This window comes from Cololabis saira, chromosome 6 (assembly GCF_033807715.1).
Source record: "Cololabis saira isolate AMF1-May2022 chromosome 6, fColSai1.1, whole genome shotgun sequence".
NCBI classification, from domain to species: domain Eukaryota; kingdom Metazoa; phylum Chordata; class Actinopteri; order Beloniformes; family Belonidae; genus Cololabis; species Cololabis saira.
In genome coordinates, this window is record NC_084592.1 from 35851804 (window position 1) to 35873095 (window position 21292).

The 21292-nt window shown below is 42.1% G+C and overlaps 1 protein-coding gene across 1 annotated transcript; it reads right to left on the reverse strand.

Moving 5' to 3' along the window:
* Positions 1–1104: 1104 nt before the first annotated feature.
* On the reverse strand, positions 1105–8405 carry slc10a2 (solute carrier family 10 member 2). Its single transcript, XM_061724074.1, has 6 exons — positions 7898–8405; positions 5388–5506; positions 4829–4917; positions 4060–4235; positions 3798–3955; positions 1105–2165 (listed from the first exon to the last, which is right to left on the reverse strand). Exons 1-6 carry the CDS (start codon positions 8293–8295, stop codon positions 1978–1980), a joined length of 1128 nt encoding a protein of 375 aa, XP_061580058.1. The 5' UTR covers positions 8296–8405; the 3' UTR covers positions 1105–1977.
* Positions 8406–21292: the final 12887 nt, after the last annotated feature.

A 21292-nucleotide genomic window follows, 5' to 3' on the forward strand; every position in this document is an offset into this window, starting at 1 on the left:
TCAATAAAACCAGTTCATGCCAAATTAGCACACGTACCAAATATTCTCAACACGCATAAAAACATCTGTGAAACTCTGACACACCGAGCAGATGCTTGGCAGAATTACACCGAACGCGATTAAAAAACTTTGTTTTATGACAGTTTAATAAAAACACAGAAATCCGTCTCTTCAGTCAGAAACAAGAACCGGTATCCGAGAACCTCAGAGAACCCTGACAGGCGGTCTGTCCAAATCCTCACGACCCCAGTACGTTCTGGTGCGACCCAGTACCTGCACAATAGTTCAGTAGAGTCCCTGTTGGTGCTATCTGCCACAGGATCTCAGTAAAGCTGTTCTACAAAGTCCCCGAGTCTGAAACATGGTACCATGACTAGGGTCGCCACCCGTCCTGTAAAATACGGGATCGTCCTGACAATTAAATGTTGAGTCCGGTATTGAACCAATACGAGACACCATTTGTTCCGTATTTTTAGTATGTTTTAGTAAACCAGTGTGGTTTGATTGATTGATTAGGATGTAGACTTGTTCAAAGTGAAATGAATAATTATTTATTTAATATAGAAAGTAGTAATAGCCATTATAAATATTATATATGGTTATTTAAAAAACAAATCATACTAACTGATCAAGAGTTAATGCACAAATAAACTAGCTAGCTAAATAAATAAAAAGAGGAAACATTTTTGTTAGAATATATACACCTTTTGGATGAACTGACTTTCTTTCAAGTCATAAGAGACAGCAAACACAGCTTGTCATCCTACTCCTCCCCGTGGTTACTGCAGCTGAGATGACACAGGGGTACCAGACAGCCAGACACAACCCCAGCTGCAATAGTGCTGACTGTGCACATAAACTGAATCAAAAGATTCTACCGGATTTGCTGATCATCTCCGTGTTTTATCAGGGCTTGTGTCGGGATGAGTAGGCGGGCCAGCTGGGCCACTGCGCTGTGTCCTGCTCAGGGATACTAGGGAACCGATCTGGGACCTTCTGGTCGGGTCGGCACTAGGTCCATCACTCCATGACCTTTAACTTGGATATCAAAACACACACACACGCGCACGCACGCACGCACACACATACACATACACATACACACACACAAACACACACACATATATATATATACCGTATTTTCTGGACTATAAGCCGCTACTTTTTTTCTAGGTTTTGAACCATGCGGCTTATACAAAGGTGCAGCTATTCTGTGGATTTTTCTTCCACCGCTCGGGCGCTCTAACCGGAATTAGAATAAAAACTAAGACAAAATAAATGCAAAGAAGAATACGCTACTTCTTCTTTAGCAGATAGTAGGTAGAAGCAGATTTCAAACAGATAAATAAATAAATAAATACTGGTTATTTTCTCTTGGTTCTGTCCCGTTTTAATCAGTAAAGTTGCTTCCGTGTTAAAAGACACTGTTAGGAAAGGATCTATTTAGGTACAAACATGTACATCATTTACAGTTCAAAATGGTTCTGTACATGTAGTAAATGTCTAATCTAACAACATAAATATTTGCGGCTTGCATATCTTTTTTTTTAAATAGAGCGGATGCAGCTTATATACAGGTGCGGCTTATAGTCCAGAAAATACGGTATTTACATTATATGAAAAATGTGAATTATAGTTGTGGAATAACAAATTGTTCAATCAGGTGTTTCTGACACTCGTGGTTAAAGCAGCTTTAAACAGCTTGATTGATCACACAAACAAAGGACTCTAACTGAAAATTATGATTTCAAACATTTCTATGTGAATAAATTAAAGCAGAGGTGGGTTCTGCGTGTAAATAAAGTTTTTAGCCACGTGCTGGTGGAAGACGTTTCCATCTGGTTTCAAGTGGTGTAATACCCAGTTCGACCAGCAGAGGGAACCGTGTGTTCACGGTGGAGCCTCCCTGGCGTCTGCAGTGGCTCTGTGGGAGTCCATGGCAGCAGGTCAAAGTCTCACATCAACAGTTTTGTGACATCACAGCTCCGTCTTCTTATAAGAGCCTTTCACGTCGCCGTTTGCGTTTTCGTCTGGCTCGAAGGCGTCGTTCTTCAGACCCCACTGCTTCTGCTTCGTTTCGTCGTCATCAGCGGTTTCCAAGGCTGGGGTTTCACTGTCTGTGTCGTCTGAACTGCGAGCGATGTACTTTCTATACACCTGGTAGCCTGTGGAGGGAAACGTGAACTCTTTAACTGGGCATCGTCGCTCATTCCATGCATTTCAAAGCCTAATTGTCCTAACTGGGAGGGTCAGGGTAACTGAGCCCATGACCCCGGAGCGTATAGTCGTGAGTCCTGTTTCAAAAGCATCTTATTGTTTTGTTTTATTTACTTGTTGTATTTAAATGCATGTGGTGTCAAAATAAATATAACACACAAGAGTCCGACAGGAGTTTGAAGTTTAATTGGACCACCGCCTTATAGGCTGATGGGGTGTATGTTGGTTAGTCCCGAGGTTGCTGGGACCCATATGGCGCTTTTGCATTAGTACCGCCTTAACTCGGTTCTACCCGCCACGGCCCCGTTTTGCGCTTTTGCACTAGGGGCTGAGGCGGGCAGAGCCGCTCCAAGCCGATACTATTTCTGTAACCATTCTGGTGAGGTTCTAATCAGTGCTGAGCAGGGACTATTTCTGAGGTCACCACCCTCCACGCCTCTGATTGGTCGGGGGGCAGGGCCGGCAGACGTTTGAATCAGGAAGCGGGAGTCAGCGTGAGAGCGACCCGCGGCTCGCAGCGATTTTATTATACAGCGCAAACGTCTGTTTGGTGATCCAACTCTGAGGTGCAGATGTTCATAAACCTGGTGGCTGACGAGAGAATTAAAAAAGGGATGTAGACGGGCTGTTTTACTCTCAGCCGCTCGCGGCTCCAGCTGATTTCTCATCAGCGCCGACACGAACAAAGGTGTTGCGCAATCGAGTACGTCCCAGCAGCTTCACCCCAACCTGCCCACTTCTCACCTGGCAGTGGAAAAACACACGGGGAGAAACGGGTAGAGCCGCGATGAGCCGCGCGGAGCCGAGCTGGGCTAAGGCGGTACTAATGCAAAAGTGCCATTAGTCACTCAATTGACCCTTTGTTAGCCTTCTGATTGGTCCCTGACTGACCAATCAGAAAAATCTTTCTCCCTGACTGACCAATCAGAAAAATCATTCTCCGTTGCTACATCCGGGTCAGAATATCCGGTTGGACAAAACAGCCACCTCTCTCGTTCACGTAAATGGAAAAAGCGTAGTTTTTACTTGCGTTGTATCGAAATTTAAATCACTGGATTCTTTTTTTAAAACTTCGTATTAGTAAAAGGAACACTTGGGAACACACTGCACACAGTGTAGTGAGGGTGCAGCGTACACTAATGACCAAACTGGCAGAAATCCGATGTACTGCCGAACGCATTTATTTATTTATCTTAAAATGGTTAAGCGGTGTGTTTTGGGGCACTTGTAAAAGTGACCCCCGCTACCCAGAGAGAATGACAGGAATACATTTCATCCCAAAACCAACAGTAAATTATGAAGGATAAAGCTTTGGATAAAGCTATGTGGACGGCTGCACTCGTAGTTCAACCCTTACAGCTAAACTAATCAAAAGATCTCGTTTTCACCAAAAACCTCCGTTTTAAACTCACTACACGGTACCTGAAGTGTTCCTTTTTATTTATATCTAGTTGCTGTTGATTTTCTCTTGTCCAATAATTAGAAATAAAGTGATGTAAAACCCTGTTTTTACACACACTATGCAAACACTGTATTAGAGCACGGCAGCAGCAGACTGACTGACGGAATTCAATTCTCACCTCCCACAGAAAAGACTGCTGCTGCCAGCTGGAAGATGCTGTAGATGAGCGGGAATGCAAACATGATCTCCAGCTCCTGGGGACTGAAGGACAGCTGGACGATGGTGCTGCACAGCTGGGAGTTCTGGAAACCGGTCTCCAGAGCGATGGTTCGACACCTGGACAAAGAACAGTGCTCATCAAACAGTGTGTGATAAAAGTCTGATTCCAAGATTATGAGCAGAACTCCACTAAACATTAACTGGACGCAGCAAGTACCTACCTGTACCAGGGCTGACCCACGAAACGGGCCAAGAGCAAACCCAGACCAAACCCGATGAAGGGGTAGATGGTTCCGATGATCCATAAGGAGGGAGAAATGGTCCAGGACGACTGGTAGAGGACCCCCCCAACCACAGCGATGATGATGATGAGGCCAAAGCCAGCAATGGAGCCCACCTGGATGTCACACAAACACAGCGTTTAAAACTCCTTGTATGAATGAATGAATGAATGAATGAATGAATGAATGAATGAATGAATGAATGAATGAATGAATGAATGAATGAATGAATGAATGAATTTTTATTTTTGTGTCATGTCCGAAGACCCATCCCTTTATGGGATTATAAAACACCAGAAACAGAAAATCATCAAATACACAATATCACACACTTAATTGGGAGCTGCACAATGAACACCGGAAAAACAAAAATAAATAAATAAATCAAAAGCCAGAATGGATATTTTTAAATATATGTTTCTTTTTCTTCGTTTATCCCACGCTTTCTCCAAATAGTCAGCAAGTGCAAATACTTTATGATCAAAAATCCATTTGAGTCTCTCAGAATCGCTTACCCACATCAAATCCAGATTCTTACATCTATCAAATAATTTTTGACGCAGCTCATGATACAGAGGACAGTAAAATAAAAAATGGAACTCATTTTCAATATCATTAATATTACAGTAAGGACAAATCCTCCTTGTAATTATCCCATCTAAAATGTTAGAGGCACTTCCTCTAGATGGCGCTATGAACTTTTTCATACCTTGAGGACCTTTTTGGCCTTGTGGGGCCATCTCTTTTTAACGTACATCCCGAAACCAATGGGAATAAGAAGCGCCGCCAGAGTGATGCCTGAGGACACACATTCAGTAGTGATGTCAGTTATAGTACTACACTAAAGCTGATACACAGTCTTTCATGTAAAGTATAAGAACAATAAATTCATTTTAGCGGATCATAGCTAGTACAAATACAACCTCTGAGGAACAACACTTAACATTTTTGCACCATAACATTATTATCAGCCGTTCAAGTAAGTGATAACACAATGCTAAGAGGGGAAAACAGCAGCAGTGGGTTTTAAATAGGCACCTGTTGCTGCATATCAGTCTGGAAATGGTTATAAACTGAGATCCAATTCAGTATCTGAGTCAGGGGCTGATCCCGGTGGAATGTTTTTTCTATTGCGTTTGCGATTTTATTGCAAGTTTTTAATTTACATTTTTAACTTAAAAACTAATTATGTTTCTATATATAAAACAAAGATTACAGGAGGCGTCCAAACTTTTGCTGACTGATAGATATTTCAGGAGCTCGCTTACCGATACTGTCAAACGGGATCTTGATGGTATCGCTGGACGTCCACACGCTGGTGTAGATGAACAAGCAGAGAGGCATCATCCCCAACGCCAAGATGGAGGAACAGGCCGTCATGCTGATACTGGATAATCACAACCAGAAAGACCTCAATATGTCAGCAGCTACAACGTGTGTTTGAATAAATCTGGTACACATGAAGGTAGCACCAGAGAATTCAGCAGAAGTGAATGAAGTATAGATATTATCAGGCCCGAGTAATAAAAAAAAAAGCAGAAATACGACTAAATCTTCCACTTTTAGATCTCATATCTGTAGTGAAAACCTAAACTCTCCCAATCCACTTGACCAAGATCATAATGTTGATTTATAAACCTGGCCCCAGGTTTTTGCTGCAGCTCTTTTGAGTATCTGACTCAGTTTCTCTGACCCAGGGTGAAATCCACAGGATTGCTTCTCTTTGATGTGGCATATCGTCTATCCGACCCGGTGAAAATCTAAACACTCGTTTTTTAATCACAGTTCCTGGACCAGATCGATTTTCCTGTTGCCTGGCAGAGTTTTTAGAGGTTTTTAACGAGGACTGTATAGAAGGACCAAATTAGACCAGAAAACTTGTTTTATTTGATTTGGGAATTTGCTTAAACTTATGCAATACTAGTTGTGACAGAACTGGCCTGCTCAGCCCAACAGCTCGTGCACCACCCGTTTTCCACCCGCTGACTCAGAACAGGAAGTTTCTAAAGCAGGACTGGGGCTGGAAATTAGGTGGTATGAGATGTATGAGAGGTTGACTAATTAGATTAGATTAGATTCAACTTTATTATCATTGCACATGTTAAGGTACAGGGCAACGGAATGCATTTAGCATCTAATATCATTTAATAAATACTGTTGTTATAATGTGCAGGTCAGACATGAATGGGTGATTATATATATTATAAACAGATGAGATGTCATTATATGATTTACAACAGATTTGAGTTACAGTATGTACATAATACCCCGTCAGAATGAGGAAACTTTAGTCTGTTTTCTGTGATGTTTGCTAGCTGTATCTTCCTGTAGCGGTCATAACTGCTGTCTGAGGCACCAAAAAAGATTTTTTTATGTGTTTCTTGTAGTCAGAAAGGGAAGACGTGCAGCAGCGGGTCACAGGCTGGGACTCAAACCTGGGCCATGCACAGAGATCTACAGCCTGTGTACCAGGGACGCTCGCTCAGGTGAGCTATCCGGCATCGCTGCAAAGGTCACAGAGACTGGGGATTACACAAACGGAGTGTAGTTTTCCACTGGAACGTGATTTGATGTGGAAAAACACGAGATTAGAAGAGGTTCAGAATTGTAGAAGACACAGCATTAGAGAGGGATTTTTAAGGTTCTTTAACTGCTGACTCAGAGTTCCTTAAAACGTTACAATCTGTAGTCTGAGCTTTATGAGCTTGTAGCATGTAGCAGGTTGCCAACAGTTCTGTTTTTTCTGTGGCATGCCACCGTCTCCTCTTTCTACATGTTCACTTAGTTGCTTGCTGCTGGAACCGTATTTTTGGTGAAATGGTCTTCCCGGTTTTAAAGCTGAGCTTCTTCCCGTTTGTTGGGTGTGTTGCATGTTGGTATAAAAAAAAAGGCTTGAATGATCTCTTTGACATCGCTCACCAGAAACAAGAACTCCTGACCATGATGTCCAGCACTAGGGGTGTAATGATACACTAATCTCACGATACGGTACGATACACGATATTGAGGTCACGATAACGATACGATTTTATAGCAGTATTTTTTTTAAAACCTTGAATGAGGAACATATGACTGGAAAAAATGGTCTTTATTTGAAAGACACAAAATACAAAACAATGCTGTGCCACAAACTGAATAGTTTCTCTCATGTATGACTTGACTTTTTTCTTTTCCAGAAATTTAACAACTAAAATTAAATAAATAAATAAAAGTAAATAAATACATTTTTGAAAAGTCCCAAACTCAAAATGCAACATGACTGTTATTTAGCTTATGACAGAGCTAAGAGCTTCAGCCACATGCTCCCAGCCTGAGGCCGTAAGGTGAACCCCGTTATCGTTTCATCCCGCTCCCACCCACTGGGAACGACACAATCTATACATCATAAAAAAGATTGATTCATGCTCCCCTGATAAGTAAAAGTTTGGAGCTCAAACCCCCCAAGAGTCCCGTGATCGGGGCCGCAAAACGGTACTAGTTTCTTCTGAGCGTAGTAAGATTTTGGTCCGTGGATAGAGGCGAGGTTGTCATGTGATCCCGCTGCACCAATAGGATGCACATTACTAGTAAACCCAATATATTAATATTAATAACCCAATATCGCGATACACTTTGTCACCTCCAAGACACGTATCGTGACGTTTTTGTATCGCAAAATTCAGTGGCACGATATATTGATACACTCCTATCCAGCACCCACCCAGCGTTTCAAGGGGGCCTCCTCTGATTTGTTTTCAAGTTTCAGTGCTCTCACCAAACCATCAAGAACACAACTCACCTGAGGTCCATGTCTCCATCCAGCCAGTAACAGATGATGTTGGAGCCGGATCCACCGGGACAGCAGCCCATGATGATGATGACGACGGCCTGCACCGGCAGCACATCGAAGGCCAAGGACAGGGCGAAGGCGGTGAACGGCATGATGCCGAACTGGCAGAGGAAGCCGATGACGATGCCCCAGGGCCTCCGGAGGTGGCCCAACAGCTTATTGGAGTCCACGGTGCAGCCCATGGAAAACATGACCATGGCCAGCATCACCGTCAGGACACTACTCAAGACGAGGCTCAGGATGGCGTTGTAGTCACTGGGAGGGACGAGGCAGTTGGCGCCCGAACAGATGGTTGCTTGAGCGTCACAGCCAGGAGACTCCAGGGTTTTCACCGACAGAACAGACATGATGGCGTTGGAGGAAGCAGCGGTGGGCAGAAAGGAGAGGATCCAGACCACGGGGAGGTTTTGACTCCAGAGTGTCTGAGAGGATGATGGTGACAGTGGCAGCAGCTCACTTCCCTTTATGCCCGCACTGCTGCTGTCACATACAGTTGGGAGGGACAGGAAAATCAAAAATTAACCAATCCTTAATGTTTTATGGGGTCAGTGTTCAGAAACGCATGCTTATAAAAAGGAAATCTGACTGAAATACAAAATGTGATTGCTCCACGGCTCCAACTTTTACGGGTAGCCGTTAAAACTTTATTGGTGGCTTTGCTCTTCAGCATCATCATGAGGAGGAAAGATGCCTACACTTGTCATTTACAGGAAACTCATAGTCCACTTTCTGCACGTTTCTTATTAAAAAGACCCGTCTGCTCTCTTTTTACAGTCTGGACTTTGACCATGTCATTCCCAACCTTGATTCTGTTATGTTTCACCGCTGATGTAGGTTTGAGGCTGATTGTTAAATTCTGTCTCTTTCATTAGTCAATGACTACACAATTCCTTATTTCAACCCAAGTGGGTTATAGTTTATTATAGTTTTCAGCACACAGGTCAATAACATAACAGCCCAACCTGTGCATTCAAAACTGTTCCTAGTGAACAGTTTTAATAATAATAATAATAGTAATAAACAAAGCAGCAATAATAACCAAAAATTCTTCATCATGGGAGACTTTTGCTTCTACTATAAACAAAAGGTATTATAATTCCTTTTTAGGCTAGTCTGACTTCATACAGCTCACCATACAGTATTTCACAAACATTGGCTACGTAAATATTTCACGTACATCAACATTTCAGAAAACTCTGGTCCAAATCAGAACATGTCAGTCCCAGAAAAGTATTATTAATCTCCTCTTTTTTTTCTCAAATGGCCATTAGTGCTTTACAGTTATTTGTAAGTCACAAAGTCCCTGAAGCGTCGTGGCTTCACCACTATGCGACCTGCTCTGGTGGTTACAAACAAAGCAAATTAAAGAAACAAATCTATATGTAAATAAATATTTCCTGTTTGAAAGGGTGTAGGATGAAGTTTCAAAAAAGTTTTCTAGTCCTACCCTTTCTAATGTTCTGTTTTTACCATTTCTTCATTTCACAGAACTTCTGAATGTGTGAAGGAGTAGACTCTGTTTGAACGGGCTCCTCCTTCCATTTGCCTATAGGCTCACTGTGAGCCAGTCCTGGAGCACGCCTGAGGTGTCTCTGGTTCCTCCTGAGAACACCTCCAGAGTCAGTGGCGTCAATTCAGCCAAAGCTAAGGTATGGCAAGGTTACAGAACTTAACTACAGTATCAATCAACATGCCCAGCAAATACTCATCACAGAAGTCTTCTATGTAGCTTATCTGTGAGGTCAAGAAAATGTGAACTTTTTCAAATCCAGTCTCACTCACATCCTGCTAATGTAACTATGAACACTACACTTTAGCAACGTGTGGATCAATTCAGTCAATGCACCTTTACGCATCCGTATTAGAGTAATCAACACAAACAGACACAGAGTAATTCCATAAATGTATTTAAAAAACAAACATTTACATTTTCCCCTGAAGCCAAGGTGTGGCGGCTGCCATACCTTGGCATACCCAATTGACGCCCCTGTCCAGAGTTTACCTGGATGTTGTAGGACCTAGCATCAACTTGCTTCAGCACACTGCCTTTTTTTCCAAACAGTGTGGGGTGCAAGTGGCTGTATCCTCACACAGTCACCTGCTTTCAGTGTGTCTAGGTCTCTAGCTGATCTATTGTAGTAGGCATTCCCTGCTGTGCCTGGTCCACTTTTGGCTGGAGAAGACTTGACTTTGTGGGCAGCAGCGTCCTGGTGCGGCAGCTGAGAAGTCTCTGCGCTGGACTCGTGTCTAGTCCTTGTGATGGCGTGTTGCGGTGATCCAAAAGTGCAAAATAGGGGTCCCGTCCTGCAGCTTTTGCCTTGAGCAGGAGTCTCTTTGCTGTCTTGACGACTGATTCCGCTTCGCCGTTGCTCTGTGGGTAGCCTGGTGATGAAGTCTTGTGCTGGAATTCCCACAGTCAGCTGAATCACTGGAACTCTTGCAATGACTATTGTGGTCCGTTGTCTGAAATGACAATATCAGGGATGCCTTGGCGAGCAAAATGGGCTTTCAGTTTCTGTATCACTGTAGTGGACTTTGTGTCGGGCAGATAGCCTATTTCCCAGAAATTGGAATAGTAGTCCACATTGATAAGGTATTCTCTGTTGTCAAATGAAAACAAATCAGTGCCCACCTTTGCCCAGGGTCTGTCTGGTATTTCATGTGAGTGCAGCGTTTCTTTTTGTTGTCTATCATCCACTGACCTACAGATGTCCCACTTTGCAACATATGTTCTGATCTGGTCCGTCATGCCAAGCCAGAATACACAATCCCTAGCTCTCCGTGAGCATCCTTCTACACCTAGATGTGAGGAGTGCAAGCAGTGTGTGATCTCCTTCCTCAGTGCATCTGGGATGACAGCACATTCACCTTTAAAAACGATTCCTTCTTGATAGCTCAGCTCCTCCTGAAATGAAAAGTATGGCCAGATTTCTCTCGGCGTCTGGTTCTTGTCATTTGGCCATCCTTGGTTCATTGTTTTTATGAGAGTCTGCAGTTTTTCATCTTTTTTTGTCGCAGAGCGGATTGAAATAAGTCTGTCCTCAGAGATAGGTAGGTGTTGTACCATATTAACAGTCTCTATTTCAGCTTTTACTGAGCCATATGATGAACACTCAGGTAGGTAAACTCTGCTGAGAGTGTCCGCTAGTAGCATGTCTTTTCCTGGTACATGCACTCATGGGCGTGGTAGTGGGGGGGAAAGTGGACCTGACTACCCAGGGCCCGAGTAGAGAGAGGGGCCCATGAAAATCCTGATTTTTTTTTTTTTTTTTTTTCGTGATGTTTTTATTTCAAATGAATTGGGCCCTCCAATTAATTGGTGTCATAATTTATTTCAAATATATTGATAACATCAAATGAGAGAATGAACTTAATGTCACAGTTCTCCCAACATATAAGACATTCTGGGGCCCCCCTCTTGGAGATGCAAAATGGTTTAGTCCGCCCAACAGCGACCGGCAACAGGTCAGACAGTGCGCCCAGATCAGAGACCTGTGTGCAGGACATCATGCTGCCCCAAAAACATAAATTGGGCTATCAGAAAAAGAAAGAGAGGAAACAAAAAGAAAGACGGCAGAACGAGGGGAGGCAGCTGCTGACTGCGTTCTTTCCCAAAGGTGAACCAAGTTAGCTTGTCATGCAAAGTCCAATTAAAGTTAACATAGTCCACTCCAGACAGCTGCTGCTTATATTTGTATGCTCACGTGAAGTCTTTAGCTTAGCTAGCAGATCTTATTAATGACTTTGCAAACAAAAAGACCCGTCAGTGGGCATTTAGTGGGATGTAAATTACATCTTTACATGTCATGTCAGCAAGCCTTTATTTATTTTTCTGCAAGATAAAAAACAATTTGACAGTTGACATTTTGTACTATTGCAGGCTCTATTGATAAGATGACATAGGCAGGGCTGCACATAAGTGGGCCGCTAGAGCGCATGCGCCGTCAAAATCCACAGTGCGCTGTCAATCTTGTGCTGTGAAGCGCTTTTGCGTACCAACAGCTGGGGCTCATATTATTGGTTGTGGTCAGACCAGAATACTAATATTAAAAAAATCTATTGCGAGAGCTTTTCCCCAGAACTGCCACTCAAAGTTGGTACTGGCCAATCACAGCGCCCTTACTCCCCCTCCATGCTTGTTGCGGCGGTGGGTTGGCTAGGAAGAGAGGTAAGGATCAGCTTTACTGAACAAACCCCGACACGTCTCGTCAAAATGTCCAAGAAGCAAGCGCCATTAAGTAATTATTTTGGCGTTCCACCGCCACCAACTACAAAGAGACGCCAAACTGAACCACTACCCGAATCGAACAGAAAACATGTGTTCGCCGAGAAGTGGCTGCATGATGTTACGCGGCGACGCGCACCGTACATTCGCGTTCCCGCGTATCCTACCCCGTAAGCTCTGCGTTGGTGCAACGCAGAACCATAAATCAGCCAGTGTCCGTCACTGCGTGCAGCAGCAGCAAGACGCTGCTCTCTGATTATGGTTCACAGTTTATGAAAACCCCAAATAAAAAATAAATTAGAGAATATTTTATGAAATCAATAAACAATTCCATCATCAAAATTATAACAAATAAAGGTTCAACATATCTTGCTTTGCATGTACAGTAAGACTAGGTAATATATTAGTTTCACCTTTTAAGTTTAATTATTGAAATAGATTAACTTTTACACCATATTCTAGTTGAATTATTGAAATAAGTTAACTTTTACACCATATTCTTCACCTGAAGCAATATTCTACACCTTGGCTGATGTGGACATACATAGCATAAGAGGCTATTTCAGCTGCTATATAGTTGGCTGTCTGTACAGTCATGCAAGTTCAATGCTATTAAAGAACACGTTTTTTCATATAAAATAAACACATTTTTATGCAGTTTAGAAGTTTTGGGGCTTTTTTTTGGCTCCTGCGCTGCTGAAATCGGGGCGTCCTTTATTTCTATTTCTGAAAGTTGGCAACCCTAGGTGCAAAATATGCCGGGAGCATCCCAATCTGGCCGATAAAAACTGTAACTTTTATACTGACTCTACAGACTAACACGCACCATAATTTGTAAATTCATCTTTATAAGTGAATAAATATCGTTTTGCCTATAACTTATTCCTGCATCCCTCTTTTATCGATCCGGCGAGACGGGTCAACGCGTTTTTGGAGCCCCAAGTCACATATCCAGGGGCTCCTCTGAGCACCAGACCAAAATAATTATGTGCAGCCCTGGACATAGGTCTTTGATGTAAAAAGCAGAAACCAGTCACAACTTCTTTTTTTCACATTGAAACTTAATATTTTTTTGTTCATTTCTACTGTACCTTCTCATTACAAAAGGAATGTAGCTTTTACATCAGAATTTGCACGAGTGTCATGGATCAAAATGTTAGTACACAAACCAGATGTAGCCTAATGTTTTAGGTATTTGAGCATAAGTATGCCACATGCATCAATTCAGAACCACTCATCAATATATTCTGATCTGATTGTAGTTGATTGTAGTTGATTGTACCCCTTTTTTTTTTCTCTCACGCGCCTTGCGGGCATAGATAGGAGCCCACTGACATTGAGAGTGTACAGGGCCCAGAATTTGGTGCTACACCCCTGCATGCACTACATCCAAATCATACTTATAAATGCGCATCAACATTCTCTGCAGTCTTTTGGGTGCGCTCAAAAGCGGCTTTTTCACTATAGTTTCTAACGGCTTGTGATCACTTTGCACCGTCACTTTGCCGCCATATGTATACTGGTGGAATTTTTCCATGCTACATACCACAGCTAAAAGCTCTTTTTCTATCTGGGCATAGCCCTGCTCAGTCTGTGTGAGTGCCCTGCTTGCGTATGCGACAGGCTTACCTTTCTGCATGAGTGCCAGACCTGTGTCCAAGGCGTCGCACTGTACTGTCAATTCCTCATCCGGGTTGTAATAATTCAGCACAGGAGCGTTCGCGATAGTTTCTTTCAGTTTGAGGAACGCGTCTTCATGTTGTGCTGTCCAATCCCACTCACAGTCCTTGTGGGTCAGTTGTCTCAACACCTGGTTTTGGTCCGAGAGATGTGGGCAAAACTTGGCCAGGTAATTTACCATACCCAGAAGTCTCTGGACTGCTTTCACATCTGCTGGTTTCGGCATCTGTGTGACGTACCTTTCCCGGGTCTATTTTTAGTCTGTCCACCGTCAGGTCAACTTGACCCAACTATTTGAAGTTCCATCCCACGTCTTACATTCAAATATTCAAAATCTTATATTAATTAAAAAAGAACATAGATTACAGCTTTGAGCACTTCTACTGTATTTTTCATATGTCGTTTTTCGGTTTTCTGAACAAGCAGTATTAGACAAGTATTTTAGGCTTTCAAGGGGAAGTTAATTATTGTGGTTAGTTATATGCACACTGGTGCTGTAAAGCAGTAAAACATAAAAAGATGCTGGAGGACGTTTAATAGCCTCTCTAACAGCTGTACACGCTGGCCAAGCAGACAGATGACCAGTCAGTAAATATATGCGTTAAAATGCAGCAGTTGTTCAGATGAAGCTGCTCTGACACGCCCTTCCCTTCATGCCCCTGCTGGACTGGGATGGAAAACATTTTGTTTCTGGAGCAATAAAAACTCTGGAATGATCCTCGAGCCTCTGCAGCGGTCCCGGTTGGAGCACCAGAAAGTTCTCTGTCACATGACGCGTTGTTTCCAGCGTCGTGTTGACACTCTTAAAAATACAGAGGTTGAGTCTGGACTTTAGTCACACTTGTTAAAGGGAATATGACACGTACAGCGTGGTTACCTGATGTTTTACTTGAAGACATCACGTTGTATCAACTACTGGTGGAGAGAAACATCTGAACCGATGAATAACTTCTACCGAGGCTGGTAGGACTGTTTCCACCATCAAGGCCCAGAACTTTTATCACATCCACTAAGCTGATGTGGCTTTAAAGAGGTTGGACAATCCCACTGGCTTATGTTGTTCCCGTTAAGAGGATTTTGATAGAAAATAGGGGCCTCATTGCATGGCATCATGGGAAAATCAAAAGAAATCAGATTCAAGACATCAAAAACAATAGTGGACCTTCGCAGGTCTGGCTTCTATAATTTCCAGATACCTGAAAGTCCCAAGAGCATCTGATCAAAAATAATACACAAGGTGCTCCAAAACCACATGAAAAAGCCAGATTACAGTTTACAGCTGCACGTGGTGACATAGATCTTCATGTTTGTGGTCTGATGACCATGTCAGACTCCGTAGGTTTCTCTGGTCGCCTCCCCAATCTGACCAGCGATGACATGTTTAGCCGCATGTTGTCGCTCCGCCGCTGGCTGTCGCGGTGGTGTTCAGAAAACGATATGGCCTTTATTGACAATTGGAAGACGTTTAGGGGAAAACCTGGTCTGATTAGGAGAGACGGCATTCATCCCACCCAGGATGGTGCAGCTCTTATTTCTAGAAATCTTGCCAATATTATTAGATACTCCCCCTGACAATGCAGGGTCCAGGCCAGGATGCAGAGCTGCAGTCTTACACACTTCTCTGCTGCTTCTCGAGGACTAACGCCTGCCAATAAAACTGTAGGATTGCATTATGTAATTGCAGACTCTAAAACTGTAGGATTGCATTATGTAATTGCAGACTCTAAAACTATAGGATTACATGATGTAATTGGCAACTCTAACCAGGTGCCTAGTAAAATAGAATTGGTTGCAGTTCCCCGCCCTCCAAAAGTTCAACAGGTGCAGCGTTATAGAGGCGTTAATCAAAATAACCTTGTAAAAATTAAAACCAATGTGCATTTGGTACCAATTAGAGACTGAAAAATTAGTTGCGGACTACTAAATATACGATCGTTAAACTCCAAATATCTGTTAGTAAATGATATAATTACAGAGAGCAGGAGTGATATTTTCTGCTTAACAGAAACATGGTTACAGGAGGAAGAGTATGTTAGTTTGAATGAATCGACTCCGCCTGGCTACTTTAATCATCACATTTCTAGAAGCACGGGACAGGCGTGGACTCGCAGCAATTTATAACTCCAGTCTCCAAACAAAATCTAAACCTAAATGTGATTATAATACATTTGAAGCCTCACGCTTAGTCTAAAACACCCGAGCTGGAAATCAGAGAAGCCAGTTTTGTTAGTGGTAGTGTACCGGCCCCCTGTTGGTGCTTATCTAGAGTTTTTGTCTGAATTTTCAGATTTCCTATCTGGTTTATTGATCAGTACAGATAAATTCATCATCGTGGGTGACTTTAACATTCATATGGATGTTGAAAACGATAATCTTAAATTAGCTTTCAATTCTCTTCTAGAATCGAAGGGTATCTCACAAAAAGTAAACAAACCGACGCACTGTTTTAATCATACCCTCTATCCTGTCCTCACCTACGGTGTTGAACCTGATAATCTGTTGGTGTCGCTTGTAAACTCCCTCTTAACCGACCACTATTTAATAACGTTTAAATTTAATATTGTCGAAGTTGAAGCGCAAAATAGGAGGTATTATTTTAGCAGATGTTTGTCCGATGAAGCTATTGCTAAATTTCGGGAGGCCATTGTTCATCTTACGATAGTGGAAAATAGTGAAGAAATAGAGGCCAGTGACCTGGGTTTTAGCTCTGCAGATGTTGATTTTCTTGCTAGTAACGCTGCTGATTTGCTGCGCTCCACCTTAGATGCAGTTGCTCCTTTGAAAAGGAGGGTTTGCAACCCTAGGAGCTTAACTCCCTGGTATAATTCAGATATCCGCATGTTGAGACAAAACATGCGTAAAATGGAAAGGAAATGGTACTCTTGTAAGTTTGTAGACTCCTATCGTGAATGGAAAGATATTCTAATAGTATATAGAAAAGCCATTCGCCAGGTCCTGGTCCAGGTTTCTTCCCTCCTAAAGGGGAGTTTTTCTTGCCACTGTTTGGCTTAAGGTTTTTCTCCCTTTAGGGGAGTTTTTACCTGCCGTTGTTTATGTTATGTTTACAGTATGTAGTAATTGCTCGGGGGTCATGTTCTGGGTCTCTGGAAAGCGCCTAGAGAGAACTTCTGTGGTAATAGATGCTATATAAATAAAATTGAATTGAAATTGAATTGATGAGACTGAAAGTGAACAATGATCATCACCCCACAAATTAATGCTCTGGCATGGATTTGTCTTCCAACCGGACAAGACCCCAAACGAACCTCCAGATTAGTTCCAGGGTGGCTTTGTTCAATTTACGCGTCTTCGGAGTTGGCAATATAAAGTCATCATTTATAGAAAATGTGTGGCACTGTAAAGAGCTACGTGCTGGACTCAGCTCCACCACATCTGTCAAGAGGAGTGGGATAAAATTCCAGGAGGATTATGTGAGAAACATGTGCTAAAATATTTGAGAGAGTTGGTCATCTAAAAAGACTGTCCTTCAGACAGGGGCCTATGTCATACATTTACCTCTGATGCAAGAGTAAAAGTAAAGTAAAAAGTAAAAAGTCTTTTAATGAACAAAACAACGCCGGCAGGAATGCAGAAGGTAATGAAGACCCCCTTCACGGGGCACCGCAGACCAGGACACGGGGGGGAACGACAGGACGACATACAGGAACAGGGCTGACGGGACGCAGCTGCAAACAATCAGGAGTTGAGGCCAAAATTATTTATCTGGCGGCATTTCCTCCAATTTAGGCCGTAAAAGAAAACAGTGGTTGTGTTGACCGCATTGCATTGTGGGTGTTGTGCAGCACCCGCGGGAAACTAAATAAAAGATTAATTCAGTCAACATTATTCATATATGAGTCACATCAGTTCGTACCAACCAAACGTTCAGTGACAAGTTAGATTTATATTAAAAAGACAACATTGATTACTTTTGAATGGTTCTTGTTCAGACACAGTTATGGGATATTTGAAGAATCTGGGTTTCATCCCGATTAGTCGTCTCCGTCATGTCCCAGCTCAGGGATGACTGACAGATGTCCGACCTGTCAGCAGCTCCCGCTGGTCACCCGGAACCGGAGTGTGGATGGGTCCAGTTCAGCAGAGACCCAGAAGGATCCTCTTGGTAACATAAATCAGCTGATGATCCCGTCTCCATCCTGGACCAGCAGATCAGCTGGTCCCTGAAGACACGCCCCCTCCAAACTGATGTAATTATCTAACGTTGTTGTTAATCTCACGTGAGCTGTTCTTAATTAATCATCTAATCTCATTAATCATCTCATCTCTTACCTTACGTATTTTTGTAAATATTTGTAAATATTTTGTAAATATTATCCGTTTATTTGGTGTTTACTACTTTTTTTCTCTCTTGTCTTCTCTCTAGTCTTTTTCTACTTTTTATATTGCTCTTTTTTATTATTTAACTATTTATGGTTATTTCTATTTTACATTTTTTGTATAAAGCGTGTGTGTGTGTTTTCGGCTGCTGCATGACTGAATTTCTCCTCTGGGAGATCAATAAAGTCTACTATTCTATTCTATTCTAATCATGCAATGGACGTCTGTGTTTTTCACAACCATCACTGAGGTGTGTTCACATCTTCACGTGACACAAAGTATATTTTTGAACTTCTGACCAAGAGGGTGGGAAATGTTTTTTGTGCATTGCATGTTTTGTCCTTGAGGCCCCTGGACTTCATGCTCCAGTTTCTGCTGGAGGAAAAGCAAATCATCAACAAACAGCAGTTACCAGGTTTTAACACATCCAAACTGGAGGCTCTGAGAAATTCTGTCTATAAAGGATGTGAACAGAACCAGTGATATAGAGAAGTCCTGGTAGAGTCCAACACCCACCAGAAATGGGTCTGACTTACCCACACCAATTCAAACCAAGGTTCTCCCATATTCCCAGATCACCTTCCACAAACACATCGAGACGGGTTGGACCCCCCCCCCCCCCCCCCCCTAGATTGCCATTAAGACTTGATGATCCAATCCCCGGTCGAATGATCCAAGTTAATTAGTAATTGGATGGTTTTAATACGACGCACAATTGTAAAGGAAGCGATTTTCAAAAGTATTCAGCTCATAAAATGAAAGGTGTGTGTAGGTGTATCATTCTCTGAATGTGTTAACGAGGAGGCTCTTATTCGTCAGAACTCTTATCAAATTTATATGTTTTGTGTCCTTCATAGTTCAGGTATGGCTTGATCGTTATCTTGAGATCTGCCTCCAGATAACAGTTATGTCAAGGTTAGCACCCACTCTCTTCCTCTAGCTCCCGTGAGCGGACCGCTCGGAAACAAACCAAACCTCCAGGAGTGCCATCTCGGGGTCGGCATGCCTCACAGAACATGATAGGTGTCCCGGTCTGTGACATCCAGTGGTGGACAGTAACGGAGTAAATTTACTCGAGTACTGTACTTAAGTACATATCCAGAGGATTTGTACTTTACTTGAGTATTAGATTTCTTTGGTACTTATTACTCTTACTTGAATACATTTCCAAGACAAATATTTTTACTTTTACTCGAGTAAATTTCTAGGAAGGCTGAAAAGTACTCGTTACTTTCAGGTCTGCTCTTTTTTCTTCTTCCCTAAAATCCTATTTTTAGACAGATATTGGGAGACAGGCACGGAGACAGACAAGACAGACATGGGGAGACAGTTTGTTATGCTCTATATTGCTATATTGTACTGGTACATGTCCTTCCTGTAAAGTTAAGTGAGTTCAACATTGAGTTATTGAAAGCAGAGATGTAGTTTTTTGTAAAGCAGTATCTTTGAGGGGGATCCAGACTTAGTTGGATGGTGCAGGTTCATTTGGTTTCAGTTCATGATTGTTAATAAACTCTGCATCATCTGCTGTCCTCTTATGATCCAATTCATTTGATTTGTTTTTGGTGTTTCTGCAGGTTTTATATAACATTGTGGTTCTAAAAGCAGCACATCAGTGCAGCTGGTTTCAAAGAGTTAATTCTCAGAAACAAGAGTTAAAAGATCCTTAAATTAATTTAGAAAAAATATAGTAATTTACTGAAATAAGAAATTTACTCTTACTCTTACTCTTACTTTTACTTAAAGTAAATTTAAAAGCATTTACTTTTGGATACTTAAGTACCTTTAAAAGCAAGTACTTTTCTACTCTTACTTGAGTAATATTTTGACTGAGCTACTTTTACTTGTAACAGAGTAAATTTTGACCAGTAGTATTTGTACTCTTACTCAAGTACTGGGGTCGAGTACTCTGTCAACCTCTGGTGACGTCATGATCAGAACAAGAGCGGACCAGGACGGTTTGTCTCGAAGAGTATCCAGCAGGAAAACTCTTCCGTCTCACAAGATCATAGCAGGAATGAGGTCTACAACCCTGCATCTGAACTAACCAGAAGACTTCTGGAACCATGTCCTCTGAACACATGAGACAAATGGGGAAGTTTGGTCTTCATGTCCCGAATCATGTTTGGAGGAAACCAGCAGAACCACCTCAGACCCACTGTTAAGCACGGAGGTGCAGGAATGATGGTCTGGACGTGGACACCTGTCACTCACTGAGTGGACCACGAATTCCTCTGTAGACCAGAATCTTCTGGAGAATAATGTAAAGACTGGCTGACACTGGGTCACGTGATGGGAAATGATCCCAAACACATCAGAATGATGAAAATAAAAGAATCCAGGTTCTGGAACGACCTGGTCAAAGTCCAGACCTGGACCTGGTTGAGATGCTGTGGTGGACGTCCAGAAACCTGAATGACCCGAAGAGTTGCTGAGCGTGTTATTCTCATCATCATGACAACTGCCACGGAGGTGTACAGGACTGTCTCAGAAAATTAGAATATTGTGATAAAGTTCTTTATTTTCTGTAATGCAATTAAAAAAACAAAAATGTCATACATTCTGGATTCATTACAAATAAACTGAAATATTGCAAGCCTTTTATTATTTTAATATTGCTGATTATGGTTTACAGTTTAAGATTAAGATTCCCAGAATATTCTAATTTTTGGAGATAGGATATTTGAGTTTTCTTAAGCTGTAAGCCATGATCAGCAATATTAAAATAATAAAAGGCTTGCAATATTTCAGTTGATTTGTAATTAATCCAGAATGTATGACATTTTTGCATTACAGAAAATAAAGGACTTTATCACAATATTAACATTTTCTGAGACAGTCCTGTAAGGAAATAAAACCCGAACATTTTGGGAATGTGTTCCTCTGAATTGGTCATGTAATAGTCACCGCGAGACCTTGACCTTCAGTGTCTATAAAACGTTTATGGCCGCTTGATTGCAGATCTACGACTGTTCCACACTCCGAGAGTTCAGTCACGTTTACTGTATATTATCAGTCTTATCAAATCACTCTGCCACTAATTTCTCGCTGTATTTTCCTATTTCAGATAGTGTAAATGAAACCAGGAGGAGAACTACCAG